Below are 25,021 nucleotides of genomic sequence, written 5' to 3'. Positions count from 1 at the left end.
AACTAGTGAACTGAAAGCCACGGGACCACCGCCATGGAGCCAGTCAAGGGCAAGGGACACTCATCCTCTCCCAAACCCTGGCCAGACTTCACTCACACAGCTCCTGCGGGCGAAAGGCCTGGGATACAACCAACCTCACTCCTGTGATCAAGACACACCCCTGCTGACCAAGGATGGGCCCCCTGATTTCAGAAGGGCTGAACCACAGGCGGAGGAGGCCGGCTCGGGTGTGGCACTGGCCTGAAACTCCTCGGCTTTCCTCACCCTGCTCTCATCACCTGTTGTCTGGCAGTGGGACCAGCGTCTGGTCATCCCCTCTGAAGAACAATCCCCTCCTGGGCAGCTTTCTATAGGCCTGACTCTAAGTCCTCGATACTTAGTATGACAGCACACGGTAGGGACAGCATGCATTTAGGGAATGAATGAACATAACATTCAAGACACCGGAGCTTTCAAAAACGGATATATTTACTTCCTTATTTGCTGCTCAGTCAAGCGCATACTGATGTATCCGAGTCACTTGAAGACGTAAAACGAAGCAGGGTCACAAACATGCTAGCTCGTCCCTCTGCTGAGAGTCTTTGGGCGATACTCAGGTCCCAACGTGGCTTCTCTGCTCTGGCCTGGCCTCTCAGTCCTTCCTGGCCGCCTTCCCTCCCTCTGCTGCTCCCCTCTCCCTCCCAAACCTGTGGTGTTTCGTAGATTCAGACACACCTGGCCTAGCCGCCAGGTGACCTGGAAAGGGGGCTCAACCTGTCCGTGCTTCCGTCTCCCCATCTGCGAAGCAAGGCTCCCTAACTGGTAACGAGCCACGGCAGGCAGCCAGCTCCCCGAGCCAGCTTCCGTGTGAAGCACCTGGCTCATGTCAGAGCTCAGGACTCCATACTGCAGCCCTGGCAGGTAGGCGTGGGCGTTCCTCCACTGGAGATGGGGAAACCAAGGCTGAACTAGGCCAAGTATGTTTCCCAAGAGCAACGTCTGTGGAACTGGGATGCGTTCCATGTGTTCCAACTGGGAACAGCCTGTCTCTCCATGGATTTCAGGCTCGCCATAACCCACAGGAATGCTTGCTCCCCACCTCCCTCCCGTCCTCCCTGCCTCCCTTCTTCCTTCCAAGACAGTGGCAAAGCAGGGCCATTGGGGCAGGTCACAGGTTCACAGGAGCCTGCACGCTTTGGTGTCTCCCGTCGCTGCCTTGCCACTCTTCCTTGTTCTGTGCAGCCTGCGTGTCACCACTTCGGGGACACTAGAAACTCCGTGAGGACAAGGACCAGGACTTCAAGGAAGGACAGGGCCAGGAGGAGTAGCCGCTTGGCAGATGGCTAGGCCCGGTGGGCCCATGAGGGTTCAGGGACAACAAGCAGGGCAGGACAAGCCCGCAAACAACTAAGGCCCATAGAGGAGTGTGCCAGAGAGATGTGTGAGCACTGTGGGAGCAGAGGAAGGGGCGGCACAGGATGGCCTCCTCAGGGGGACATTTAGTGGCGCCACTGTGCACCAGGTCCTGCAGTCGGTGCTTCAGCCTCATCGTATTTCATCCTGACAGAGGAGGAGTCTGAGCTCAAGGGCAACGCCCTTGACAAGCCGCAGAACTGAGATTCGAACCCAGACCCGACTGATTCTAAGACCCACGCCCTGTCCTCTGCATGTCTGCCATCGGAGGGGACGCCCCCTCTGAGTCTCGAAGGACAACATCCAGAAAAAATGAACCACGTTCAAAGCAAAGCGACGAAGCACATTCTCCCCAAATCTCACATTGTAACCGGCAGGAAAGGCAAACATCGAGGATGCTGGGGACACAGGACGTGGCAGAAGGAGCCATCTGAGCAAATGTCAGCTTCTGCCGCCCCGCATTCCCTGCTCTCAGCCAGCAAGGCCAATGGATGTTTCAGAACTGCCGCCGCTGATTAGTTCCAGGAGACGGTCTCTCAACTTCAGTGTCTTTAGGACAGCTTCGTTCTTCAGGCCCCAGAGTCTCAGTTTTGTTTTTTATACTGTGAGACAGAGAGATCATTAGAAGTGGGTGAGGGAGAACCCGGGAAATCCTGAGACCCATCTGGGCCTCAGCCGCCTCCCGCAGGGGCTTCTCAGAGGAGGGGGCACCGCAGGCACCAGACTGTGAAATCCCTAGTCGGCACCTGGACCGCCTTTCCTCTCTAATGGAAGAAGAAGCTGGCAGCGGTGGCGGGGGGGGGGGGGGGGGGGGGGGGGGGAGGGGCGCATAAGAAAGACACTGGAACATTAGAAGTGAGCGTGCGGCAGGTCCATCCTAATCTTTAAGCGGAGTCTTGTTCAAAGAAAAGAAAATCTCAGTCGGTTTAGCATCTGACTTCAGCTCAGGTCATGATCTCACGGTTGGTGAGTTCGAGCCCCACATCAGGCTCACTGCTGTCAGCGCAGAGCCCGCTTCAGATCCTCTGTTCCCCTCTCTTTCTGCTCCAGTTCATGCTCTCTCGCAAAAATAAATAAATATTTTTAAAAAAAAAATATCAGGCGGGGGGCACCTGGACGGCTCAGTCAGTTAAGCGCCCAACTTTGGCTCAGGTCATGATCTCGCGGTTCGGGGGTTCAAACCCCGTGTCGGGCTCTGTGCTGACAGCTCAGAGCCTGGAGCCTGCTTCAGATTCTTTACCTCCCTCTCTCTCTCTGCTTCTCCCCCACTCACTCTCTGTCTCTGTGTCTCTCTCAAAAATAAATAAACATTAAAAAAATTTTTTTTTAATCTCAGCTAGAGAAGGACCCTCAGAAGCCATCTAGTCCAATCACTGAGTTTCCAAACAGAATCCTGGACCCTGGATCTCGAGACTGTGATTTAGAAGGAAGGGGGGGTTGTTCTAACACCAATGTGTAAGGACCAGCAAGTTAGTCTGTATTTCTGACTCCTTCCCTCCCTCTACCACAATCGACACTTGGATGTTTCCTCAATGGCCCTGCCTCAGTGTGAGCACCCCGGACACAGGGAACTCACGGTTCCCCAAGAAAGCTTTCGCATCTGAGGCATCACAAAGACCTTTCTCTTCCTTCTTCCTGCCCCGCCATCGCAGCTTATTCAGCACTGTCTGCCTTTAGGATTGAGAACACCCCACTCCTTGCAGAAAACAGATGCAACCAGCAAGGCACCTGTCATCACCTCTGGGCTTCTGGAGGAGGGGAGCGGCCGGCGGGGAGGGGTTCAACCGTGGGGCAGGGGCGACCCCTGGTGGTCACAGAGATTACAGCTATCAACGTGCAGGCTGGGCAGGTAGAGCTGGGAGCCGGGCACTTACTTTGTTCATGATCCAGTCAGCATCTTCGATGGCTCTTTTAATAATCTGCTGGATTCTCTCAGGACTGTCTTCATCTGAATGAACCCGGAAACTCTGGAAGTTGAAGCATAAAAAAAGATGACGAGGCAAAATTCACAGGACCAGCATCTTCAGAGCACCAGTCACAGGCCAGACCCGCTGCGGCCCCTTTCCACTCATATCGCTCTTACCCCTCCGTAGACCGTTATGACGATCCCACCCAGAGATGAGGAAACAGAGGCTCAGACACCCCTACTTGCCACCATGCAATGGAGCCAGCATTTAAATCCTGGTCTATTCAGCTACACAGCCTGTCCTCCGGCCAGCAGAGCAATTACAAAATGGAAGACTGGCCCCCAAGTTACCCCCAATTAAGCTGGGCCCAAAGGTTATCAGGCAGCACGGGCCCAAGGGAAACTTCCATCCCTCGGTTTCCTTTGCTCCTCCCAGGAAGCCGCTTTCACCAGGCTCCACAATAGCCAGGCTTCCCCTGGCCCGTGCTGCAAGGCCAAGCAGAGGGAAGGGCAGCGGTGAGGGTGACTGGAAGATCCAGCCAGGCCCGATGCAGAGCAATGCAGGGCTGCTGTTTGCTCCCGGCCACGTGTTCACCCTTGAGACGGAACGGGAGGCTCAAGTTCATTGGTGTGTCACTCAGGGCCCTCTACAAAGAACTGGTACCCTCTCTGCCCGGTCACCCTCGACCCCACACATCCTCCAATTGGTCTTTAGGAGCATCTCAAACGCTCGCCCCTGGGAAGTCCTCCGTGGCGCCCTCAGACAGACAGCTGCGCCCTCCTCCATGTTTCCACAGCCTGTCTGTTGCTACCTCTATTTTTTCTATGCTTTCCACATGCTATTTGCATTCAGTTTAGTTCTGAACTTTTTATTTAGAAATCATTTCTAACCCACAGAAAAGCTGCAAGAATACAAATGAATTCCCTACCAGAATCACCAATTGTGAACATCTCCCCACATTTGCTTTATCATGCTCTTTTTTTATGGGTTTGTGCTCCATTTGAGGAGGGGGGATGGGGGGAGCATTTAAAAGTTGCAGACATCATGCCCCGAGCCCCTAAACACTTCAGTGTGTTTCAACAAGGAGATTCTCTCTTATATAACCGTGGGAGTCAAATCCAAAAAACTCAACATTGATATTATACTACTCTCTCATCAATAGCCCAAATTCCAATCTCACGAATTTCTCCAATAACGTCCTTTTGAATCATTGTGTTTTTTGTTTTGTTTTTGTTTTTTTTCTGGTCCAGAATCCAATCCACTCATTACATTGAGCGGTCGTGTCTCTTTCGTCCCCTTGAAAGCACAGCTCTCCTTGTGTTTCATGACACTGACACATTGGTTGGATGAGCAGAGGCCAGTTGTGTGCGAAATGGCCCGTCCGTTATGGATTTGCCTGACGTTTTCTCCTGAGTAAAGTCAGGCTGTGCATTATTGGCAGGAATGCCCGTCAACATGATGTCGTGTCCCATATTTTATTTTAAGTATCCATTTGAGCTGCCTTATTTGAGCCCTGGTACAGAGCTGAGGCGCTGGATGATACATCTTCTGTTTTTTGAGCGAAAATCAGACAGAGGGGCTGGGCTGTGGTTTTTGGTGGCTCTTACCAGACTGCCGCCCCTCCCCCTCACTGCCACCCGAGAGACTATCCCTGCACCCTGCTCCCTGCCCCCAGCCCTGAGATGGGTCCCCTATTATGGGAACCCCCCCCATCCCAAGCCCAGTACATACTGCTCCCACCTGCCTGACCGCATGTCTGTAATGCTCCTGGATGCCCTTGGTGGGCAGCTGTCGGCAACAGCGCAGCAGGTATCTGTAGAGCTGCAGTGGCCTCTGGACCAGCTCTGCCCCTGGGAGTGGGGCCATCTTCCAGACCCTCGGTCCCTGGAAGACACAGAAAGCATCGCTTCTAAGGCATCAAGCCGGTACTTGGCCCTGACCCCCCACGTTCCACGGCTCTGTGAAGCGGGTTTGATACAACGTGGAGGCCAGGTCGCCTTTGTGCCATGCTCCACAGAGCCCAGACCCCAAGCTCGGGCTGGGCATTCCGTCCTACAGAAGTCTCAGCCCGGAGCAGGCCCGCAGGGACCAGAAGGGAGATGCACAGCCTCATCCTGGTGCCTTCTTTCTGGAAGCCAACTTCCGCTGGTGGGGGACGAGGTGCCACGAACGGGCAGGGTAGGGGTGACAAGCAGGAAGACCCCACACTGCAAGACTGAGAAACGAGCTGACTACAGGCAACAGAGGGGAGAACGTCCAGAGGTCTGAGCCTCGCCACTCAAAGTGTGGTCCTGGACCAGTAGCATCGACGTCACCCGGGAGCTTGCCCATACCTGCTAGGCTCCTGCCTCGACCTCTACCACAGCATCTCACCCTGAAGGTGTCCCTGCCTTCAGCCTGTCACTCTCCAGTCTCCTCCACCCTGATGCCAGAATGTGCTCTGGAACCAGGGTCCTGGGATCATCTCGCAGTCAGCCCCATGGAACTTCTCCCAGCTCCCCCAAATCGGCACCCTCTTGGTGCCTTTGCACCTGCCGTCACTTTCGCGTCAAGCTCCCCTCCCCTCCTCCTCCATGCGAGGAACTCGTGTCCATCCTTCTAGGTCCAGCTCAGTGTCCCTTCCTCTGGGAAGCCCTTCCTGACTGTCCCGGCCTGAGGGGCTGCAGTGCCCTGCTCTAGAGCTGTTACAGTGCTGTCCACACGGCTGAGGATTCATCTGCTGCCAAGCCTGTGCAGCCTAGCCCAGGCCCCGGGGCTTCGTGCCCTGCTTGTCGAACTGGACTGAATGGAAACTGTTATCTCCTCTGTACAGATCTCCCCTCTCCGAGAGGGAAGCTCACTATGTTCCAAACGAAGGAGCTGAAAGACCAAGATTAAGTGACTGCCCTTAGTTTCAAAGTAACATGGAAAGAAGAGAGACAACTCCCTCCCCTTCAAAAAAAAAAAAAAAGAGAGAGAACCAGAATACTAAATCTATCACAGGTTCTTAAACTAAGAAAGGGAATTCATTAAGTAGCTAGTTTCAGAGGCTCCTTCATTCCACTTCCAGCATATTATCTTCCTGGCAACAATAACCACCTGTCTCCACAGCTAAGTTTGCCAATGCCCCCTGCTCCTCTGGGCTTCTGCCATGACACCGGGATGGACAGGTGCTTGTCTGCACCCACCCTTCCTCCCTTTTGCCAGCGGCCCCGATGTGTGACTGGCCATCCACCCCTCCCCAGGCCTCTGCACCCAGGCCTGGACAGGGCTCCACTCCAGGCCCGACCAATCAGAGCCCTGCATTCACATGTGGGCACATGTTGGAAGCTGGCCCAGTCAGAGTGAATCTTACCACCTCTGCAGGGGTGAGTGGAAAGGCCTCCTTTTTTTCCCTCCAGACTTGCTGCGGGAAGCATTCGCTCTTGCCTCCTCTTGAAGCCACACGGCAGCAGGCTGAGCGGAAATGCCAAGTCTGAAGAATTCATTTGAACCCTAAGACCATCCACCTGAAGGCAGTCCCACCTCTAGACTTTCCAAGGATCTGAGCTGGGGCACCTGAGTCGTTCAGCGGGTTAAGCGTCAGACTTCGGCTCAGGCCATGATCTCACGGTTTGGGAGTTGGAGCCCCGCATCGGGCTCCGCGCTGGCAGTGCGGAGCCTGTGTGGGATTCTCGGTCTCCCTCTCTCTCTGCCCCTCCCCACTCACTCTCTCTCTCTCTAAATAAATGAACTTAAAAAGAAAAAAAAAAAAAGGGTCCTAGCCAACTGATCCCCTTTACCAAAGCAGCTTAGATTTATTGTTTTGTTACCTGGCACCCAGAGCCCTAACTGATGGACAGATCCCACCCTCCCAAATCCTGCTCCCCTGATGAGCTCTGATGGTTCCAGCTCTAAGGAAGAGTGCGAATGGTGCAAGGCCCCTAAGATCCTCCTGCCATGAATATCAACCCACCAGTCTGACTAGTTGCACTTAAAAGTCTCCAAAAAACAGGGGAACCCCACACAGTGGGGGCAAAGACCTTCGAGGGCCACCACGGAGGACATAACGCCAAAGTGCCCACCTGATGGGCAGACTCCACTGGCAGGCTTCCCCAAACTATATAAAGTGCTAATCAAATATTGTAAAATGCTAGTCGTGGAACAGATGGTTACCATCTGCAGTCTTCCAGATTAACATTTGGAAAGAGCACAACTTTGTTTCAGTAGTTAAAAACCCCAGCAATACTTAGAAACCAACCCAGCAAGTATGGGCGGGAGATTATTTTCAGCTCAATTATAATACTTAGTCATTCTCAGTAATAAGTAGCAGAGAATGCATGTGTGGGTCCACTCAGAAGAGTTCAACTAAAAATGTTTTAATTTAATTTAAAGCGTGGGTTGGCTATTAAGGGGCAATGAACTCCAGAGCATCGCCGCTAAAACTCTAGTCAAACCCTGGGGCCCCAAACAGCTGCTTGGCACATCCTGCTCTTTGCTCTTGACCTTGGCCTCTCCTAGGCTCCCTGCCTCTGTGACGGTACCTCGGTCTTCCCAGGCAACCAACCCAAAACCAGCACTGAGCCAACCTAGCCTCGTCTTCCTGCCTCAATCCCATGCCACGGTCTCTAAGTCTTATCCAAATCCACCTCTGAATGCCCCCTCCAATCTGCTCCCTCCTCTGTTCCCACTGCATAATCCATGCTTCAGACTGTTATCAGAGCTCCCGTGGGCAACTGCCAGAATTCCCAGCAGGCCTCCCTATCTTCCAATCTATTCACCACTTGACAGCCAGTGAATCTTCCCAAAACATGACTCTCAACATGGCATGCTCCTGCCCGAAACCCTTGATCTGATATTCACCCCTACCCTTGCCGCTCATGACAACTTTCCCAAAATGTATGGCAAATGTGAAATTATTTTCAGCAGCATGTGGACCAATACCTTTTTTTTTTTTAATTTTTTTTTTTCAACGTTTTTTATTTATTTTTGGGACAGAGAGAGACAGAGCATGAACGGGGGAGGGGCAGAGAGAGAGGGAGACACAGAATCGGAAACAGGCTCCAGGCTCTGAGCCATCAGCCCAGAGCCTGACGCGGGGCTCGAACTCACAGACCGCGAGATCGTGACCTGGCTGAAGTCGGACGCTTAACCGACTGCGCCACCCAGGCGCCCCTGGACCGATACCTTTTTATTGTGATGATTTTATATTTGTTTTCATGTGTAATGACCAAAAAATACCATAATGTCATTGGTTTTGTGGCTTAAGACAGTTTAAAAAAGGAACGGGCACAAAACTGATTTTATTCGTTAATTTTTACTTTTTAGCTTTTGTTTTTTAATGTTCATTTATTTTTGAGAGAGAAATCATGCAAGCTGATTTATTTTGAGAGAGAGAAAGAGAAAGAGAGACAGAGGATCCGAAGCAGGCCCCGCACTGTCAGTGCGGAGCCCGACGTGCAACTCAAACTCGTGAACCGTGAGGTCATGACCTGAGCTGAAATCAAGAGTCAGATGTTTAACCAACTGAGCCGCCCAGACACCCCGCAACACTATTTTAAAATTATCAAGCAAGTCAGAAGGCAGTTGCAATGTGGATATGGCAAAAATCATGAAAGTGGGGGTGGCTGGGTGGCTCAGTCTATTAAGCATCCGGCTCTTGATTTCAGCTCAGGTCATGACCTCTCTATTTGGGAGACGGAACTCCAACACTGGGCTCCATGCTGTGAGCGAGAAGCCTGCTTGGGATTCCCTCTCCCTCTCTCTCTGCCCCTCTCTTTCTCTCACAACAAATAAACTTAAAAAAAAAAATCATGAAAGTGCTACTGAAGTTTGGAAAGCACTGGCCTATGGAACAAAATCCATACTCCTTCCCATGGCCTCCAAGGCCCCTTTTGATCTGGCCCCTGCCCACCCCTCATCACATTTCCTATCACTCACTGCAGCGTCTAGGCAAATTGAGCTCTGGGTGGCACATTCCATGACAGCCTGTGTCGTGTTCACGTGTTACAGTCTTTGCACCGTGACAGAATGCTTGGCATTTAGTAGGTGCACTGGGGTTCCCCAGAGACACAGAACCAATAGAATATAGAGAGAGAATATATACAGATATATTCATATATGTATATTATTTATAAGGAATTGGCTCACGTGATTATTGTCCCAGGCTGACGGCCATCAGCCAGGAGAATCCTCTCTCACTCAGGGGAGGGTCAGTCTATTGTTCTGTTCTGGACTTCAAGTGCTCCGATGAGGCCTACCCACATTAGGGAGGGCAATCTGCTTTACTCAGTCTGGTGATTTAAACGTTAATCTCATCCAAAAACACCCTCACAAACACACCCAGAATAATGTTTGGCTAACCAACTGGGCACCCCATGGCCCGGTCAACTTGACACATAAACATAACCATGACAGTAGATGTTCCATATTCACGTGTTGAATGAATTCTCCTACTCTTGCGTACCATCTGCTCCCTGCGGGTCTCCGGATCCTTCAACACTCAGCTCTAAGGTTTGGCACCTCACAGCGGAAGCCTTCATTGACCCAGCATCCTTGCTACCATGTTCAATGGGAGACCTGTGGGTACCTCAAACAGCCCTCATCACCCCACCTCACTCTAGTTCAGTCTTCATCATCTGCTACTTGGATAACCGGAAGGGTATTTACCAGCCCTCGGCCCCCTTTCAGCCACCCTCCACATGGCGGCCACAGTGCCTTGTCTAACGCTTAACTTAAAATCTTCCCACAGCTGGACGCGCCATGATTCTGATTATCGGTTATTCATTTTCGTAGGTACGACGACAATGTGTTGTGTGGGAGAACGTCCTCATTCTCAGCAAGTGGAAGGAAGCATCCAGACGCGTGTCATCATGTCTGCAACTTACTTTCACATGGTTCCCCAGAAGACAACACAAAACGAGAAAAGGTAGGGTGAGAAAGGAAAAGCAAATGTGGCAAAACGTTAAGATTGCGTTCAGGTGGCAGCGATAAGGGTGGACGGTGCGCTCTTGTTTCGACTTCTCTATATTTTGAAATTCTTTGAAACAAAAAGTTATTTTAGAAAAACTCTTCCACAGCTTTCCCCTTACCTAGGGGATAATGTCTTAAACTTGTTAGGCTGACACCAATTCCGGAAGCCTTCTTACCCGCCCAGGTTCATCCCCCATCACTCCTCCACCTGCCAGGCACCTTGACACACCCCCGTAGTTCCTTTAGTGCTGACAACAAATAATAATAAGAAGCACATACAGTTATTCCTACGACAGCCTTACTGAACATGCATCACGTGATAGAGACTATTCTAAACCATGCACGCGAATTCACTTAATTTTCACAACAATCCTACAAGAAGGGACCATTATGCTCTCCTTTTACAGATACAGAAACAGAGGCAAAAAGAAGGTTAAGAAATTTGTCCAAGGTCACACACAGCTATGAGTGCAGAAGCCAGGATTTCCACCCGGGGAGGTCTGGCTCCAGGGTCCACGTGGGTGTTACTCTTCCTAAGCTCAGCTTCCCTCCCTTCCCCCCCACCTGCCCCACCAATTTCCTTTTAGGGGATGACTTCCTCCCATTGAGTCTGGTCTGCTGAGACTGTTGTCCATGGCTACATCTCTCCTGGCCACAAGGAGAGCATTAGACCCAGGCGAGGCCAACTGAGTGCTCCCCACCTCTGGAGATGGGTTCTTGAACAGGGTTAGACAGAGCCTGAAAATGAGTTCATGCATCCCAGCAATGGTGTGCCCTGATCAGCCGCTTCCTGTTCTGAACTGTCCTTGTGGCTCCTGCCTCCTGGCCTTCCAGGAACGTCGAGATGCCTGCCCAGTTCTTCAGCCTTCTCCCTTGATTGTGTGAGTCCCTAACACTCTTCCAGGAAATTTCTTTTGGGTTAGGTCTTCCAATCCCCTCTCACGCCCACACAGACTCTCTGCTCCCTTATCTGTTTGCCCACAGCCTGTTGTGGCGGCTCAGGTCACCAGGTATCGCCCGGGGCTCCGAGTGTTTGTCTCCCCACCCTCCCCAACCAGATCAAACTCGCCCGGCACAAACTCTTGTGCCGGCACGGTACCAAGCACACCCCCCCCCCACCAATGCTTGCTGGCTGAGCAACCTCGGCATCTCCAGGCCCCCGGTACTCCTACCCATCACCTCCAGCAGCAACACTCCCCCCCCCCTTCCCCACCCATCTGTGCCAAGCCTTTCCGGTCCCCTCAGCTTCCCTCCAACTCACTTGCAGGCAGCTTCTGCCTCCTGCCTCATTCAGTCTGGAGAGGCCACCAGGTAAGAATATCCTCAAATCCTTTCCCCCAAGAAATTCATCCTTGCCTGAGAGCTGACCAATGTGCTAAGCGTGGTGCTAGACATTTTTACAACAACCCTCTGAGAAAAAACATTATCATCCCATTGTGCAGATGTGGAAACTGAGGCTGATCGTGAATATACACCTAGGAAATGGTGGGGCCGAGATGTGGACTCTGCCCCTAACTCCAGTGCTCCAACCTCCCTGAAGAGGTTCTGTTTTGTTGTTAATGTTTATTTTCTGAGAGAGAAATTCAGAGCATGAGCAGGGGAGGGGCAGAGTGAGAGGGAAACACAGAATCCAAAGCAGGCCCCAGGCTCGGAGCTGTCAGCATAGAGCCCGACGTGGGGCTCGAACCCACAACCATGAGATCATAACCTGAGCTGAAGCCAGATGCTTAACCAACTGAGCCACGCGGGTACCCTAACCTCCCTGAGTTCTTAAAGGAAAGGGGCCCTTCCTTTCCCTTGGCTCTTCTAGGCTCTTGGAGCCTCCCTCCTGGATTAACCCAACACCCTTCTGACATGTCTCTTCTTCATTCCCTCCCTATACTCAGCCAGAACGGAGCAACTAACAACAAAAATCTCATCTATGAGTGTCTTGCTTAATATCCTCTAATGGCACCCACAGAACAAAGTCTAAGCTCATCAGTATGCGTGTGTAGGGTGGTGGTGTTGGGGGGGGGTTGTTCAAGGCTTTCCCCAGTCAACTGCCAATCTCTATCCCATCTGCAACCAAATTTCCCATGCCCTCTACTCTCTTCCTGGAGGGGCTTTGTTACAGAGTGCCTGGCACGCAGTGGTCACGCAACAGAAGGGTGTCAGGTCGAATCCTTCCTCCCCCGCGACAACCTTCAGTCAACTTTCCCGCACCCTGAAGACTGAGGTGGAACAGTGAAAACACGGGCCCCAGATCATGGCAAGACTGACATGAGGATTAAGTAAGACAGCACACATGCTGTCACTAAACAGGAGGCCCTCTTCCCCGGCCCTTCTCCGCCCCTGGGAAAGCAGAAGGGAAAACAATATGTTATGATGCCGTTCGAGGCTTCTACCCAAGATAAAAATGGCCTGCTGAAGGAAGCTGGTCGTGCAAACTGAGACTGGCAGAGGCTTATGGATTTCATTGATTTTAGTTACCTCTGCCGACATCAGAGAGAGAGAGAGAGAGAAAAAAAAAAAAACCATCTTTTTTTCTCTTTGAAATCAAACTGAAGAGCAGGTGAAATGTATTTAGCTTTTTCCCAAATCAGAACCGAGTTCTGGTTATTCATCCTGTAGCCTTCAATGAATTAAGGGTTATAAAAATACCTAAGGTGGCATGGCTTGACTGATGGGAGGTGCTCGGTAAAAGGTGTTAACTGAACGAGCAGAAAAATCATCCAAAGTAGGGAGTCTTTCAAAACCAGAGCTCTGAAGGCAACCTTTTCCCATCCAGGGTAAAAAAAAATCTCTTCTCCACATCCCTGGCAGGGAGTCATCCAGCTTTTCTCCCTTACGCTCCCTCGTGGCAAGGAGCTCATGACCTCCCAAGTCCAAGCTCCCCATTTCCATTCTGCCAGAGTTGTCACGAAGTCCCTTCGGGTCTGAGCTAAAATCTGCTCTGTAAACTTCTAGTCATTGGTCTGAGCTCTGCCCTTTGGGGCTCAAGTCTCCCTAACTGGCCCCCAAGTCCAGTCTGTCACTGTTCAGCCAATTACCCCAGCCCTGTAGCCATTCTTTTCCAAGATACCCACCCTGAAGGTTCTAGCCTCTCCCAATGCTTCCCCTTCCCACTCAGCCTCCTCTGGACACACACACACCCTCATTACTGATCTCGCTCTTAGATATACTGTCCAGTGGAAAAGCTGCAGTTTCCCTGTGTTCTGGCCAGCTCTGTTCTGACCACCTGGGGCTCAGGTGGCAATGTCACCTCCTTTACTTGGGAGTTCAAGGCATGCTGCTGACTGCATTCTCTGCTCAGGCCCCCATGTGCCCCTGGCATTCAGCTCAGAGGAACCTTTTTTCCATGAACTGTTTTTAAATTCCCACCTTGTATTCTATTAGTTCAGTCCAGAGTCGTCATCTGCCACAATCGCTGGGGTACGTGATCCTGTCTGTTATCCAACTCAACTCAATTCGGCACAATAAAGGCACAGAAACAATCACGTACCAGGCACAAACGGGGGACACAGAGAGAGACTTTAGCCCCAGTGAGCTGTGTCAGTCACCCATACAGTGTCATTCAGAGCATCTAGCATGTGTGTGGCTCTGGACTCGGGCCTGGGACCAGAGATGAACAGCCTGACATGTTACCTAGTTGTCCTACCTCAAGCTCTCTGCACAGCTGATGACACGTCTTACTACCTACCGTTCAGGGAGTGATCGATATGTGCGAGGTAGGTGTTGGGAGCTTTACATGTGTGATCTTATGGGGTACATATCATTAGCCCCATTTTATAGATGATGAAACTGGGGCTCTGAGAGGTTAAGCAACTTGCCAGAGACCACATAGCTATTAATTAGATGGTAAGGTCAGGAATCAAACCTACGTCTGTTTGATTCCAAAGCCCATGCCCCTACGTGCTTCTAACACCAGCTATGTCCATATCTGAGCCATCCACAAAACGCTGCCCGGGTCAGGGCTAAGGACCCCACAGAGAACCCTCCTGGGGCTCATTCAGGACTAGGTCTGCATTCATGAAAGCACTTGACCGTGCTATTACTCACTACTTATTTTTTCAACCTTCTTCATGTAACTTTGCTCTGTGCTTTTCTGAAACCCAAGGACACCATCTATAGCTTCCTGCGGCACAAAGATGAAAAAAAAAAAAAGTCACAAGGCTGATGTCAATTACACAGACAAAGAAAAGGGGCAACTAAGGAAATGCTAAAAAAGCTCTTAGGAAACCCAAAGGAGAATATAACAGAATAAAGGAAAAGAGTGAAAAATAAAGCCACAAAGGGAATTTCCTGGGAGCCAAGTGGTATCATGGGTACAGAGGCTGAGAAACAGGCCTATGGCCTCATTTAACCCCACTGTCGGTTTCGCTACCCTGTGCCCTGACAAAGGGCACCTAAAAATAAGTGGGGGAAAGTCATATATTTAAAAAAAGAAAAGAATGGAACTACAGAAAATGACCAGAAATTATGCCCTATTGGGCACTGATACAAGGCTAAATTAAGCCTGCACAGGCCATTGTTTAAATATGCAATTATTTCTCTGGATGGGGAAAGTCGCAATTACAGAAGCAGAGTGGTTCTGCTCCCCCACCACAGGGGCTTTGCCTTGCACACACGCATTCTCCGGAGCTAGAAACGGGGCAGCAGTCCTTGCTCCTCTGGTCCCTTTCCGACGTGGACGTGGTCGAGGCTCTCAAGACCCACCCTCTGTTCCCCTCACCCTCCTGGTCCTCAGTGCCTCCCCCACTCCTTCAAGGTCCTGCACCTGGGCAGTACCTTGGCTCTCAGCTTTGGAACAATGCCTTGCTCAGACTATTCAAATCTCTCTCTCCAGTCCAACTGAAGGATACTTCCTAAACACACACACACACACACACACCATGTCGTTCCCTTGCTCCGAAACCTCTGCAGAGTGTTCTTTACCCACGACCTTCCGACATCTGGTTCCAACTTCTCTCATCAAGCTCATCTCCTGCTGTCCTTCCCACACTCCCTGCGTTCTAGCCACACGCTGAACTGCGGGGCGAAGTTCACGGGCTTTGGGATCAGGCAGTCTGCGTGCAAATCCCACTTGCCAGTTGTGGGACCTGGGCAAGTTTCTCAGCTTCCACCCTGGAGGCAGTGGCACATCTGCCGATGGGGCAACTGGCAGTATTTCCTACACGGAATCGTTGTAAGGATTAAATAACTCCTAAACCACCCGGCACAGTGCCCGGCACATACAACGCGCTTAGTAACTATTGGTAATAGCATCTCTGAAATGTGCTGTGCTCGTCAACACCTCTCTTCCCCCTTCACCTGCCTCAAGAATTCCTCTTTACCCTTACAGATTCAGCTCTCATGTCACCCCTCAAGGCTCACACCCCATGCTGCCCATACTCCTCTAATAAGGTCTCACACTTATCTCGGTGTGATGGAAGAGAGGGTTTTGATGACAAACAACCCTGATTTAGGAGCCTACCTCTGTCATTCACGAGCGGCGTGATCCTGCACAACTTGTTTGACTTCTCTATATTCTGCGGCCTCCTCTGTAAACTGAAGAACAAGATGTGTACCTCATGGGGAGGAGGGGGTTGTAAAGGTCATGTGAGCTGACGTCAGTGCCCAGCACGGTAGTGCCACATATTCTCAGGTGCTTGAACATCATACCCTTTCCTACTCTAGCTGCCTATTTGTTCCTTGCTGACTGTAAGCTCCTGGAGGACACAGACTGTATTACAGGAGTCATCCCTCCACGGTTAACGGTGCCCACGACATAACAGAAGCTCAAAACATGGGTGTTGATTGATCTCCGTTTACCAGGGAGGAAACTAAAGCCAGGACAGGGGCTGTCCTGAAATCACAGAGCCAGCAGGTGGCAGAGCCAGGTCTCAAACTCAGGCCCTGAATCCCTGGCTCTGGATCCTCAGCTCATTCTCCCACACCTGCTGTCTCAAAGGCCAGCGAACCACCCTGAACATCCTATTTTTTGAGCTCAACCCCCCTGAGCCTTTAGCAGTTGAAAGTGAACCGGCTGAGCTATCCCGGCCAAAGCAAACTGGAAAAATCAGACAAAAGGCAAACATGCCGGTGTCGGAGCAGAGCAAGCAGCAACCTGCAGTGAGTCATTGTGATGTTAGGCTGCCCTGTGGCCATGGCCTCCCCCACGCAGGCCACAACGCATCACCGTGGTTTGAGGGCGAGAGAAGGAAGCGATTATCCATCTGCCAGGTCAGGGCACTCCATACGGGCTACTGAATCTACAACTCGGTTGCTCCCATTTTACAGAGGAGGAACACTGAGGCTCAGGCTCACACAGAACTAGGTGAGAGCACAGCTGGGCTTCGTACCCAGGTCTCCACCCTCCTAACAAGCTCCTACCCACATACAGGGCTCATCTCGGAGGATGGCTGAGCCGAAGGCTCTGGATTTATCCTTCTCCTCTCATGCTCTCCCTCCCTCCGGCCTTCCCTTACCCAACCACTCCCAGCATTTATGTTGCTCCCCCGCAAATGAATCCAGGTCTCACTTAAGACTTCCCTGACCACTGTGCAGTCCCGGCTATCCTTCTTCACGGCACTCTTTACCACCTGACATATATTTCATTGTATCCCCCCACTGGAATGTAAACTCCAGAAAGCAGGGCGTCCATTTATTTTGTTCATGACCGTGTCCCTAGTATAGTAAAGTGCCTGATACATAGTAAGCACACGTGGGCAAGTACTGAAATAGTCACGGAGCACCAGCAAGGTGCTAGGTACTGGGGTTCCAGAAACAAACAGAAGACCCTGAACCCATGGAACTTACACATTAACGTCAAATGAAAACTAATTCTTCAATTATAACTAATTACTACGAGGTGGAATTCAGGTCCCTGAAAGATGGGCTCATGGGATCTCTCACCCAGTCAAGGGTCAAAGGTTTCTTGAGACAAGGACATTAAATCTGAGGTCTCAAGGAGGAGTAGGAGTTGGCGATGGGGTGGTGAAGGCAGACAGCAGTTTGAATGAAGGTCTGAGGGAGAAAGGCACTGCCAGGCCCAAAGGAGCCCAGGGACTGAGGCAAGAGGGAGAGCAGGAGCAAACAGAATGCTGTCCAGGAAGGCTGGGTCAGATCCAGAAAGGCCTGGTAGGAGGGGAGGAGTTAAGATTAATTCTAACGTTGGGGTGACTGGGTGGCTCAGTCAGTTGAGCCTCCAACTTCGGCTCACGTCATGATCTCACGGTGAGTTCAAGCCCCACATCGGGCTCTGAGCTGACAGCTCGGAGCCTGGAGCCTGCTTCGATTCTCTGTCTCCCTCTCTCTCTGGCCCTCCCCTGTTCATGCTCTGTCTCTCTCTGTCTCAGAAATAAATAAACATTAAAAAAAAATTTTAAGATTAATTCTAAGGTCTATCAACTGATGAATGGATAAATAAAATATTCATACAACGGAATATTATTTTGTAGTAAAAAAAGAAATGAACTGATACAAGCTACAATATGGGCAAACCTAGAAAACATCACTCTGTGAAAGAAGCCAACCACCGAAGACCAAATATTATACGAGCCCACTTACACAAAGTGTGCAGAACGTGCAAATCCACAGAGACGGCAAGTCGATGAGGGGTTGCCTAGGGCTGGGGGAAATGGGAGATTGAAAGTGACAGCTAAAGGAGAGGTTTCTTTTGGGGACAATGAATATGTTCTGAAATTGATTATGGCATGGATGCACAGCTCTTGAATATGCTAAAAGACATTCAATTGTGCACCTTAAACGAGTTGTATGCTATGTAAAAACAAAACAAAAACAAAAATAGTCCTGAGGACCAAGGGCTTTTGGCCTCCGCGTGACTTGATGTGTTATGCAGAAGCATCCATCAAAACCTGAAGGTTATTGCAGGCAAGCAAAGCTCCGGGGGAGTTTGATGGGGGCAGACGGACTGAGAAGTCCCCCCCCCCCCACCCCCCGCTTTGAAAAATGGGCGCCTGGCTGGCTCTGTCAGTGGACCATGCCACTCCTGATCTCGGGGCTGTCAGTTCGACCCCCACGTTGGGTGTAGAGATTAGAAATAAAACCTTTACGAAAAATAGCCCAGCCGAGGCTGAGCGCGGACGTGTGTGCCAGAGAGTGAGCGTTTCGCACAGGCGCCCGGAGTCCCCTGGGCTCCCTGTGGCCCCACGACCCTCCCCGAGTCCTGGGGCCTTCTCCCCTCCTCCGAGCCGCCCGCCAGGCCTGCGACGGGCCCGGCGCCTCCGCGAGCCGCGCGCCAGGACACCCGGCCCTCCGCGGCCACGACCGACGACGCGGAGCGAAAGGGGACCGCGGAGGTCCCCGCGGGTCGGCCACAGGCCGCGCAAAGCCGAGGACGCCCGAGGCCTCCCATCCCCAGCCCGCCCCGCCGCGCCGGGCGGCTCCGGCCCGCGCGCGCGCGCGCGCCCGCCCGCCCGCGTCTCGTCTCCCGCCCTCCGCCGGCGCCGCTCGGCTCACCCGCCTCCACTGGGCAACGTCAACCCCGGACGCGGCGGACGCGGCGGCCCCCAAGTGCGCCTGCGCCCCGATCCCGGCGCGGCCCCGCCCCCGCCCGTCGGCTGTTCGCGGAGCGCCCTCTGCCGGCCGGCAGGAGGGGCTGGGGTCTGTTCGTGAGGAAACCCTACAGGCAAGACCCGCTGGGTGCCCCTTCCCTGATCCGACCCCGCCCAGTGGAAAAAAAAAAAAGCTGCCTCGCTAACAGCCTTGAACACCCACTCTTCCTTCTGGCTGTTGCTGCCTCGGATATAAGCCCCGAAGGCAGGCTCTCCCCCATATTCCTGAACATGGATCACTGCTAAAACATTAGGGGTGTTCAAGATTTGCGAGGAGGCTTGCTGGAGGACTTTCCCTAAACCCCTCGTGTTGATGACGGGCATTGTATTTGTAAGGGAATCTGCGTTTTGAGTCATTTCATCAAATTACAGTCCCATAACACCTGTCAAAAGAATAAATATGACAGTAATAGGCATGCTTCCTTTCAGACCCATCTGTAATTATAATTGAGGAAAAGAATACAGAATTTAAACTCAGCTACTGCCGGTATCATTCTTTGAAAATGAAATAATGCTGTTTTATTAAATAGGCTCTCCCTGCTCGCTAATGTTTAAAGCTAAAGTGCTTCTCTGAATTGATTTAAATACAAGTGTTATATCCTGAAAGAAAGAAAGATGAGTCTTTATCTTAAGACAAACCCCCTGTTCAATGATGCTGCTGATCTCTAAGCTGTCTGAAAGAGAGTTGGGTTGTTAGCGGATGATATTGCTTCTGTACACGTCTCCCTTCTCTAGGGCTTTTTAAACCCATTTGTAATGAAAAGGCTGATTTCCTTACACAGACTGACTCCGTGTGTAGCTGATTTAACAGGACAACTTTTTTTTCTTCTTCTTCTTCTTCTTTCTTATTTTTTGAGAGGAAAATATTGCTCCCGGGTGGCATCTGAGAATCTGTTTTTCTCCTTTTAGAAGAAGAGAAGCAGGGGATATTTCTTCACAGGAGTAGTGGGGTTTTTTTTGTTTTTTGGGTTTTTTTGGTTTGGTTTTTGACGTTAGGCTTTTTCTCTCTTGTTTTTTGCTAACTCCCTTTCGAGTGTTTCCTCTCTCCCGTTTGTTTTTCCTCTTCACCTAATACACTGGCCTTCACCTAACACACAAATCGTGTGGGTGTTCCTCCCCTGAAATATTCAGACAATTGCCTCCATCCTTCCATTCATTTTCAATATTTAGCCTTGGACCCAATATAGCTGAAAGATGATTGTACACCCTCATAAATCCGCCCTCAGAGTTACGCAGAGTCAGGGGCGCATCATAAGTGAAGACCCAATCAATAAATCATTAGGCTTTTAAAGCCCTTATTAGGAACAATCTGCTGTATCACCATCCATTCCTGTTTTCAGCCTCAGTATCACTTAATATTTTGAAGAAATTTCACAGTCCGTTCTTTGGCCCCATCTCTCTTTTGTTCCTAGATCGCTGTGTTCCTGCAGCTGAAACATTGTTCTAATACCTAGATCTCATAAAATATTTAAGATACAAGCTGTTCACTTTACCTCCAAAAGACACCACCTTCAGAATCACGATTTTACAGTTCACAAAAATGCCTTATAAACATCCAAACGACAAGAAAAAAAAAAAACATAATCCGAAGTAAGATAGGCTTGGACAATGATTTCCGATTTTTTTCCCCAATGTTTGTCCAAGTCATAATGGAAAACCTCGTTTTTAAAAAAAAATAATTGGATTATAATACTTTAGACTTGACAGCAACGTTAGATTCTTCACAGAGTCAGTAGTAAAATAACTAAAGTCCAAACTCACTAAAATGACACCAGGCCCATAATCTAATGAAATCCCAACTATTCTTACTATGTCGCTTTCCTTTACGTTGACATGTTAGCAGATGAACACCCTCACGTCAGACAGTGCAGGATATTTTACAGATAAATGGAATTGAAAGACTTCCTTGAGAAATTTGTCACCCAAGTGTTGGCTGTCCAGGGGACATGTTCTCACAGGGGAGTTTATCGACTTTCCCAAGAAATACATCCCCACATTCTCTTGATTCCTGACATTATGTCATTTAACCTGACAACTACAGGTTTGTAACCAATATTTGTAGGAAAAGATACAAGTCCTGATGCTTCTTCCAGTTTGAACCTGTTTTTAGATTTCAAAGAGAAATGATACATTTGCATCATCTGGTTAAATCAGGTTATTGTCTCAAAGGTTGACCATGTAAATAATTCAAATTAATTCATCACTGTACAATAGATTTAATAAGCATAATAAACACTTTGAAGAAAACACTTAGGACCCTCGGTCTGCCCTTGCTCTCACTCCCATTATCTCAGATTTCCCTGTGAACGGAATGAGTGGTACCGTGTTGTTCCCTTCTATTCAAAATATGCAAAGTTGCTATTTACCAGTTTGCAATTTGCATGTCTCAAATCCTGCCAGAGCACAGGGTGAGGGGCATGGGGTGACTGGTGAATGTGCCAAAACGGGACCTCAGGGTGAAAACGGAAAGCCCAATGAATACATCTTCTCCACCCCAGGCTGGTGTAAAACATAACCCCCACCGACTACTGAAGGTTTGTTTTTAAGACAATAAAAATATTGGGTATAAAATGTTATGTGAAATCTCAGACACCTCGTGTCTTTTTTCTTTAGTTGCTGGGTTAAAGAAGAGGATGAGCCAGGATTTCAAGATTGTTTTTATAAAAAGGAACACAAGAGAGAAAAGAGAACAATTGTGACTATTTACAACATACACTAGGAGAGTAATTTACAGCCTAGGCTTTCGCCTTCCTGGACCTCTATCCATCTTGTATTACTTTCTGCCGCTCCCTAAATCTAAACTTGCTGACTGCTACATATCATTCAATATCTCTTGGTGTGTTCTGGGGTAATATATTTACAGTGGCCACACGTGAGACCACATTGATGATCAGATGTTTGTCATCTCTGAATATGAATCTGCATGTGAATAAGAGGGCCACAGATAAGAGTTAAGGCCACATTTAATAGAAATAGAGACTGGGCGCGGGGGAGGGGGGAATGCCTGGGTGGTTCAGTCGTTTAAGCATCCGACTTTGGCTCAGGTCATGATCTCGCGGTTCATGGGTTCGAAACCCCCCCATCGGGCTCTGTGCTGACAGCTCTACCCCAGCTTCGGATTCTGTGTCTCTCTCTCTCTTCCCCTCCCCTGCTCGCACTCTGTCTTTTTCTCAAAAATAAATAAACATTAAAAAAAAAGAAAGGAAGAAGAAATGGAGAGTGGAAGATATAATGAACTTTATTGAATAGGATTATTTGGGAAGAGGAGGGACGGAGAGGTGTAGAGGAAAAGGTAGGAGAGAAAAGGAGAGAAACACAGGACAGTGGAGAATGAGAAAAGGTAGAAGGGAGTCATTGGATCGATGCTGTTCTGAAGAGAAAGGCTTGATAAAGTTAAGCGGGGCACCGTTAATTAAGGAAAACCATTACTCATTTTGGCCAGGAAATAGGGTGTTCTGGTCAATCAAATATGTGGTTAATAGTTACCTTCCACTTCAACCAACATTTATTGAGACTCCACCATGTGCAAAATTCTGTGCCAAGCTCTGGGTCCCCGTAGAGGCCTCTGGACCTCCTCTCTCCCACTGCTCCTCTTCTTCCCTTCTCTGTTTCTTACTGGGGGCAGATCTGATCTTGTCACTGGCTGCCTCGGACCTCTCAATGGCCTCTCTATATTCTCTGCATAGATGTGCCAACCTCCTTATCATGTTCTACAGGACCCTGCAGGGTCTGGCCTCTTAGGCTTCGCTTCATGGCCCCGGTCCCCTGCTGCAGCCACGATGGCCTTTTTTTTTTTTTTTTAAGTTTATTTTTTTATTTTGAGAGAGAGCAAGGGTGGGAGGGGCAGAGAGAGCAAGAGAGAAAATCCCAAGCAGGCTCCTCGCTGTCAGCGCAGAGCCTGAGGCGGGGCTCAGTCTCACAAACCGTGAGATCATGACCTGAGCCAAAACCAAGAATCAGACGCTTATTCAACTGAGCCACCCAGGCGCCCCCCACAGTGACCTTTCTGACCCTCAAATGCGCCATGTTCCTTTCTGCTTCTTTTTTAGATCCCAACTCACAGGTGTCATTCTCAACCTTCATGATGCCCCTACTCCCATTTGGCACTGGGACAGACAACACTTCCCCCCCTAAAGAGTAGCCTGTACCCTGCTCCATGGGATTCGTTACAGCTTATAATGGCATATATCTTACTTTGGATTCCCCCAGAAGAAGACTTGGAAGCCAGGGTTTGGGAGCAAGTAATTTATTTGGAAGGTGATCCTAGAAAACATCCAGGAAGGGAAGTGAGACAGGGAAGGGAAGGCAGCCCATACATAGAAAGAAGCTTGCCCAGCAAGTTATCACCATGGGCAACTGAACTTCCCCTCGCTGGGGAGCCAATGTGGAACCTCACTTCAGTTACTCCACCGAAGGGCATGGGACCCAGGGTATTTCTCCTCCAGTTCCTGTTAGTTACCTCCTTCCCCATCCTGCACCCACGTAGATTGGTGCTGAGAAAATGACACAGAGTTGACGGGTTTTACTTTACATTTATGATCTCAGCGCAAAGGCATACTGGATGCTGCCGGTCTCTCGGAACTCCCACAGCCCACCTCCACCCTCGCTCTCAGCTGATGACCTCACTGAAAAGTTAGACACCGTCAGTCGAGAGCTACCTCTCCTTCTCTCCCCTTCTCCCTCTCTCCTGGGGAGTTTCCTTCTGCCTTTGAAAAACCAGTCCCGGGGTGCCTGGGTGGCTCAGTCAGTTAAGCGTCCAACTTTGGCTCAGGTCATGATCTCATGGTCCATGAGTTCGAGCCCTGCATCAGGCTGTCTGCTGTCAGAACAGAGTCTGCTTCGGATCCTTTGTTTCCCTCTCTTTCTGCCTCTCCCCCACTGACTCTCTGTCTTTCAAAAATAAAATAAACATTAATTTAAAAAAAAAAAAAAAAAAGGAAGAAAAACCAGTCCCTCTGCTGGTTCTCTGGATTCTGTCCCCTCTGCCTTCCTAAAATCTTTGTTTCTACAGTTATCCCCTCTCTCCTGCTCCATTAATGTCCTTTGCTTCACCTGTTCATTCCAAGCGACACCCAATGTGGTCTAAGGGCTTTGCCACTCCAGATGTGATTCATGGACCAGGAGCACTGGCCTCACTTGGGAGCTTGTTTAGGAAATGCAGAATCTTCCACCCCAGAGCTGCAGAATCAGAATCTGCATTTTAACGAGATCCCCAATATTTGGTTCGGAGGCGTATGACAATATGAAAAGCACTGGGCTATTTCTCTGCTCTCCATGATAGCCAAACTTTTATCCATCCATTCAACAAATGTGTATAGAACATCTATGAGGTACCAAGCAGACTTTTAGGTTCTGGAGACACACACAACAACAACAACAACAACAAAACAAAAAAACAAAAACAAAAACAAAACCCCACATTACCATCATATATGTGTGTTGTCTTAGGGGCAGAGAACAACAAAGAAAGAAAGAAGATAGGATCAGATCGTAAATGCTTTGTAGAAAAATAAAATATGGGCACATGATAGTCACCAGATGGCTACTTTAGCTGACTCCAAAGAGGTGGCACTTAAACTGAGGTCAAAATGACGAGAAGTCATCATTAGAGTTGTCTACACAGGCTGTCTCACCTCCTCAGTCACTCACCCATTCATGCATCCTTCAGGATGTTCCATTGGTCTCCACCTTCATGCCACTGATACTGCTCTTCACAAGGCTTTCAATGGCTTCCATATTGTCATAAGCAACGGCCCTCTCCCTGTCCCTAACTTCCCAGCAGCCTTTGGGTCAGCTGACCACACCTTCTAGAAGCATTGTAAAATTAAGTGAGTCACCCAAGTAACCTTTTCCTTACCATATATTGTTCAATGTAGCTATTGTTCGGGGGGAAAAAATGAAATCCTTTTATGGGTGAGAGAAGAGAGGGCAGAGAACAGAAGGAGAAGGAGATAAATGAGACCCCTTTTATTCCAGCATAAACATGTAATTCTAAATCAGGGGGGAAAAAACATTTTATTTTCTGTTTTTAAGACCCCTTTGTTATATCAGGTGTATGTGGAAATGAGATAGACCACTGCTTTGATCCAGCTCACAAAGGAAAACGGTAGTTCAACATTCCTTCCAGATCTGCTTCCCTGGGCCCTGCATTAGCTCTTGGGGAATCTGGGTGGGAAGGAGAGCCGGCAGGGGCTCTGGGTTTTTCGAAGGAACACCAGTCTACACTCCAGGCTAGTCCCGGAGGTCGGGTTCGTAGAG

The 25,021-nt window shown here is 49.8% G+C and overlaps 1 protein-coding gene across 3 annotated transcripts; it reads right to left on the bottom strand.

Moving 5' to 3' along the window:
- Nucleotides 1-446: 446 nt before the first annotated feature.
- Nucleotides 447-24,500, bottom strand: LYRM9 (LYR motif containing 9). Of its 3 annotated transcripts, none has more exons than XM_019423821.2 (4): nt 24,413-24,500; nt 5,040-5,183; nt 3,267-3,359; nt 447-1,994 (listed from the first exon to the last, which is right to left on the bottom strand). In XM_019423821.2, the coding sequence occupies exons 1-4, from the start codon at nt 24,422-24,424 to the stop codon at nt 1,977-1,979; spliced, it is 267 nt and encodes an 88-aa protein (XP_019279366.1). In that variant the 5' UTR covers nt 24,425-24,500; the 3' UTR covers nt 447-1,976. The 3 variants fall into 3 exon arrangements, with proteins under 3 accessions (XP_019279366.1, XP_019279367.1, XP_019279368.1); XM_019423822.2 differs by lacking the exon at nt 24,413-24,500 and adding an exon at nt 18,669-18,741; XM_019423823.2 differs by lacking the exon at nt 24,413-24,500 and adding an exon at nt 5,831-6,196.
- Nucleotides 24,501-25,021: the final 521 nt, after the last annotated feature.

This window comes from Panthera pardus, unplaced genomic scaffold (genome assembly GCF_024362965.1).
Source record: "Panthera pardus isolate Hobbes unplaced genomic scaffold, ASM2436296v1 HiC_scaffold_3, whole genome shotgun sequence".
NCBI classification, from domain to species: domain Eukaryota; kingdom Metazoa; phylum Chordata; class Mammalia; order Carnivora; family Felidae; genus Panthera; species Panthera pardus.
Note: the sequence above shows the minus strand (reverse complement) of the source record. Positions and strands in the feature narration are given on the sequence as shown.

Excerpts from the sequence above, each read along its gene's own strand:
- LYRM9 (XM_019423821.2), bottom strand. Across the intron at positions 3,360-5,039 it reads ACAGACATGCGGTCAGGCAG|AGTTTCCGGGTTCATTCAGA; the intron begins GTGGGAGCAGTA and ends TTCAACTTCCAG.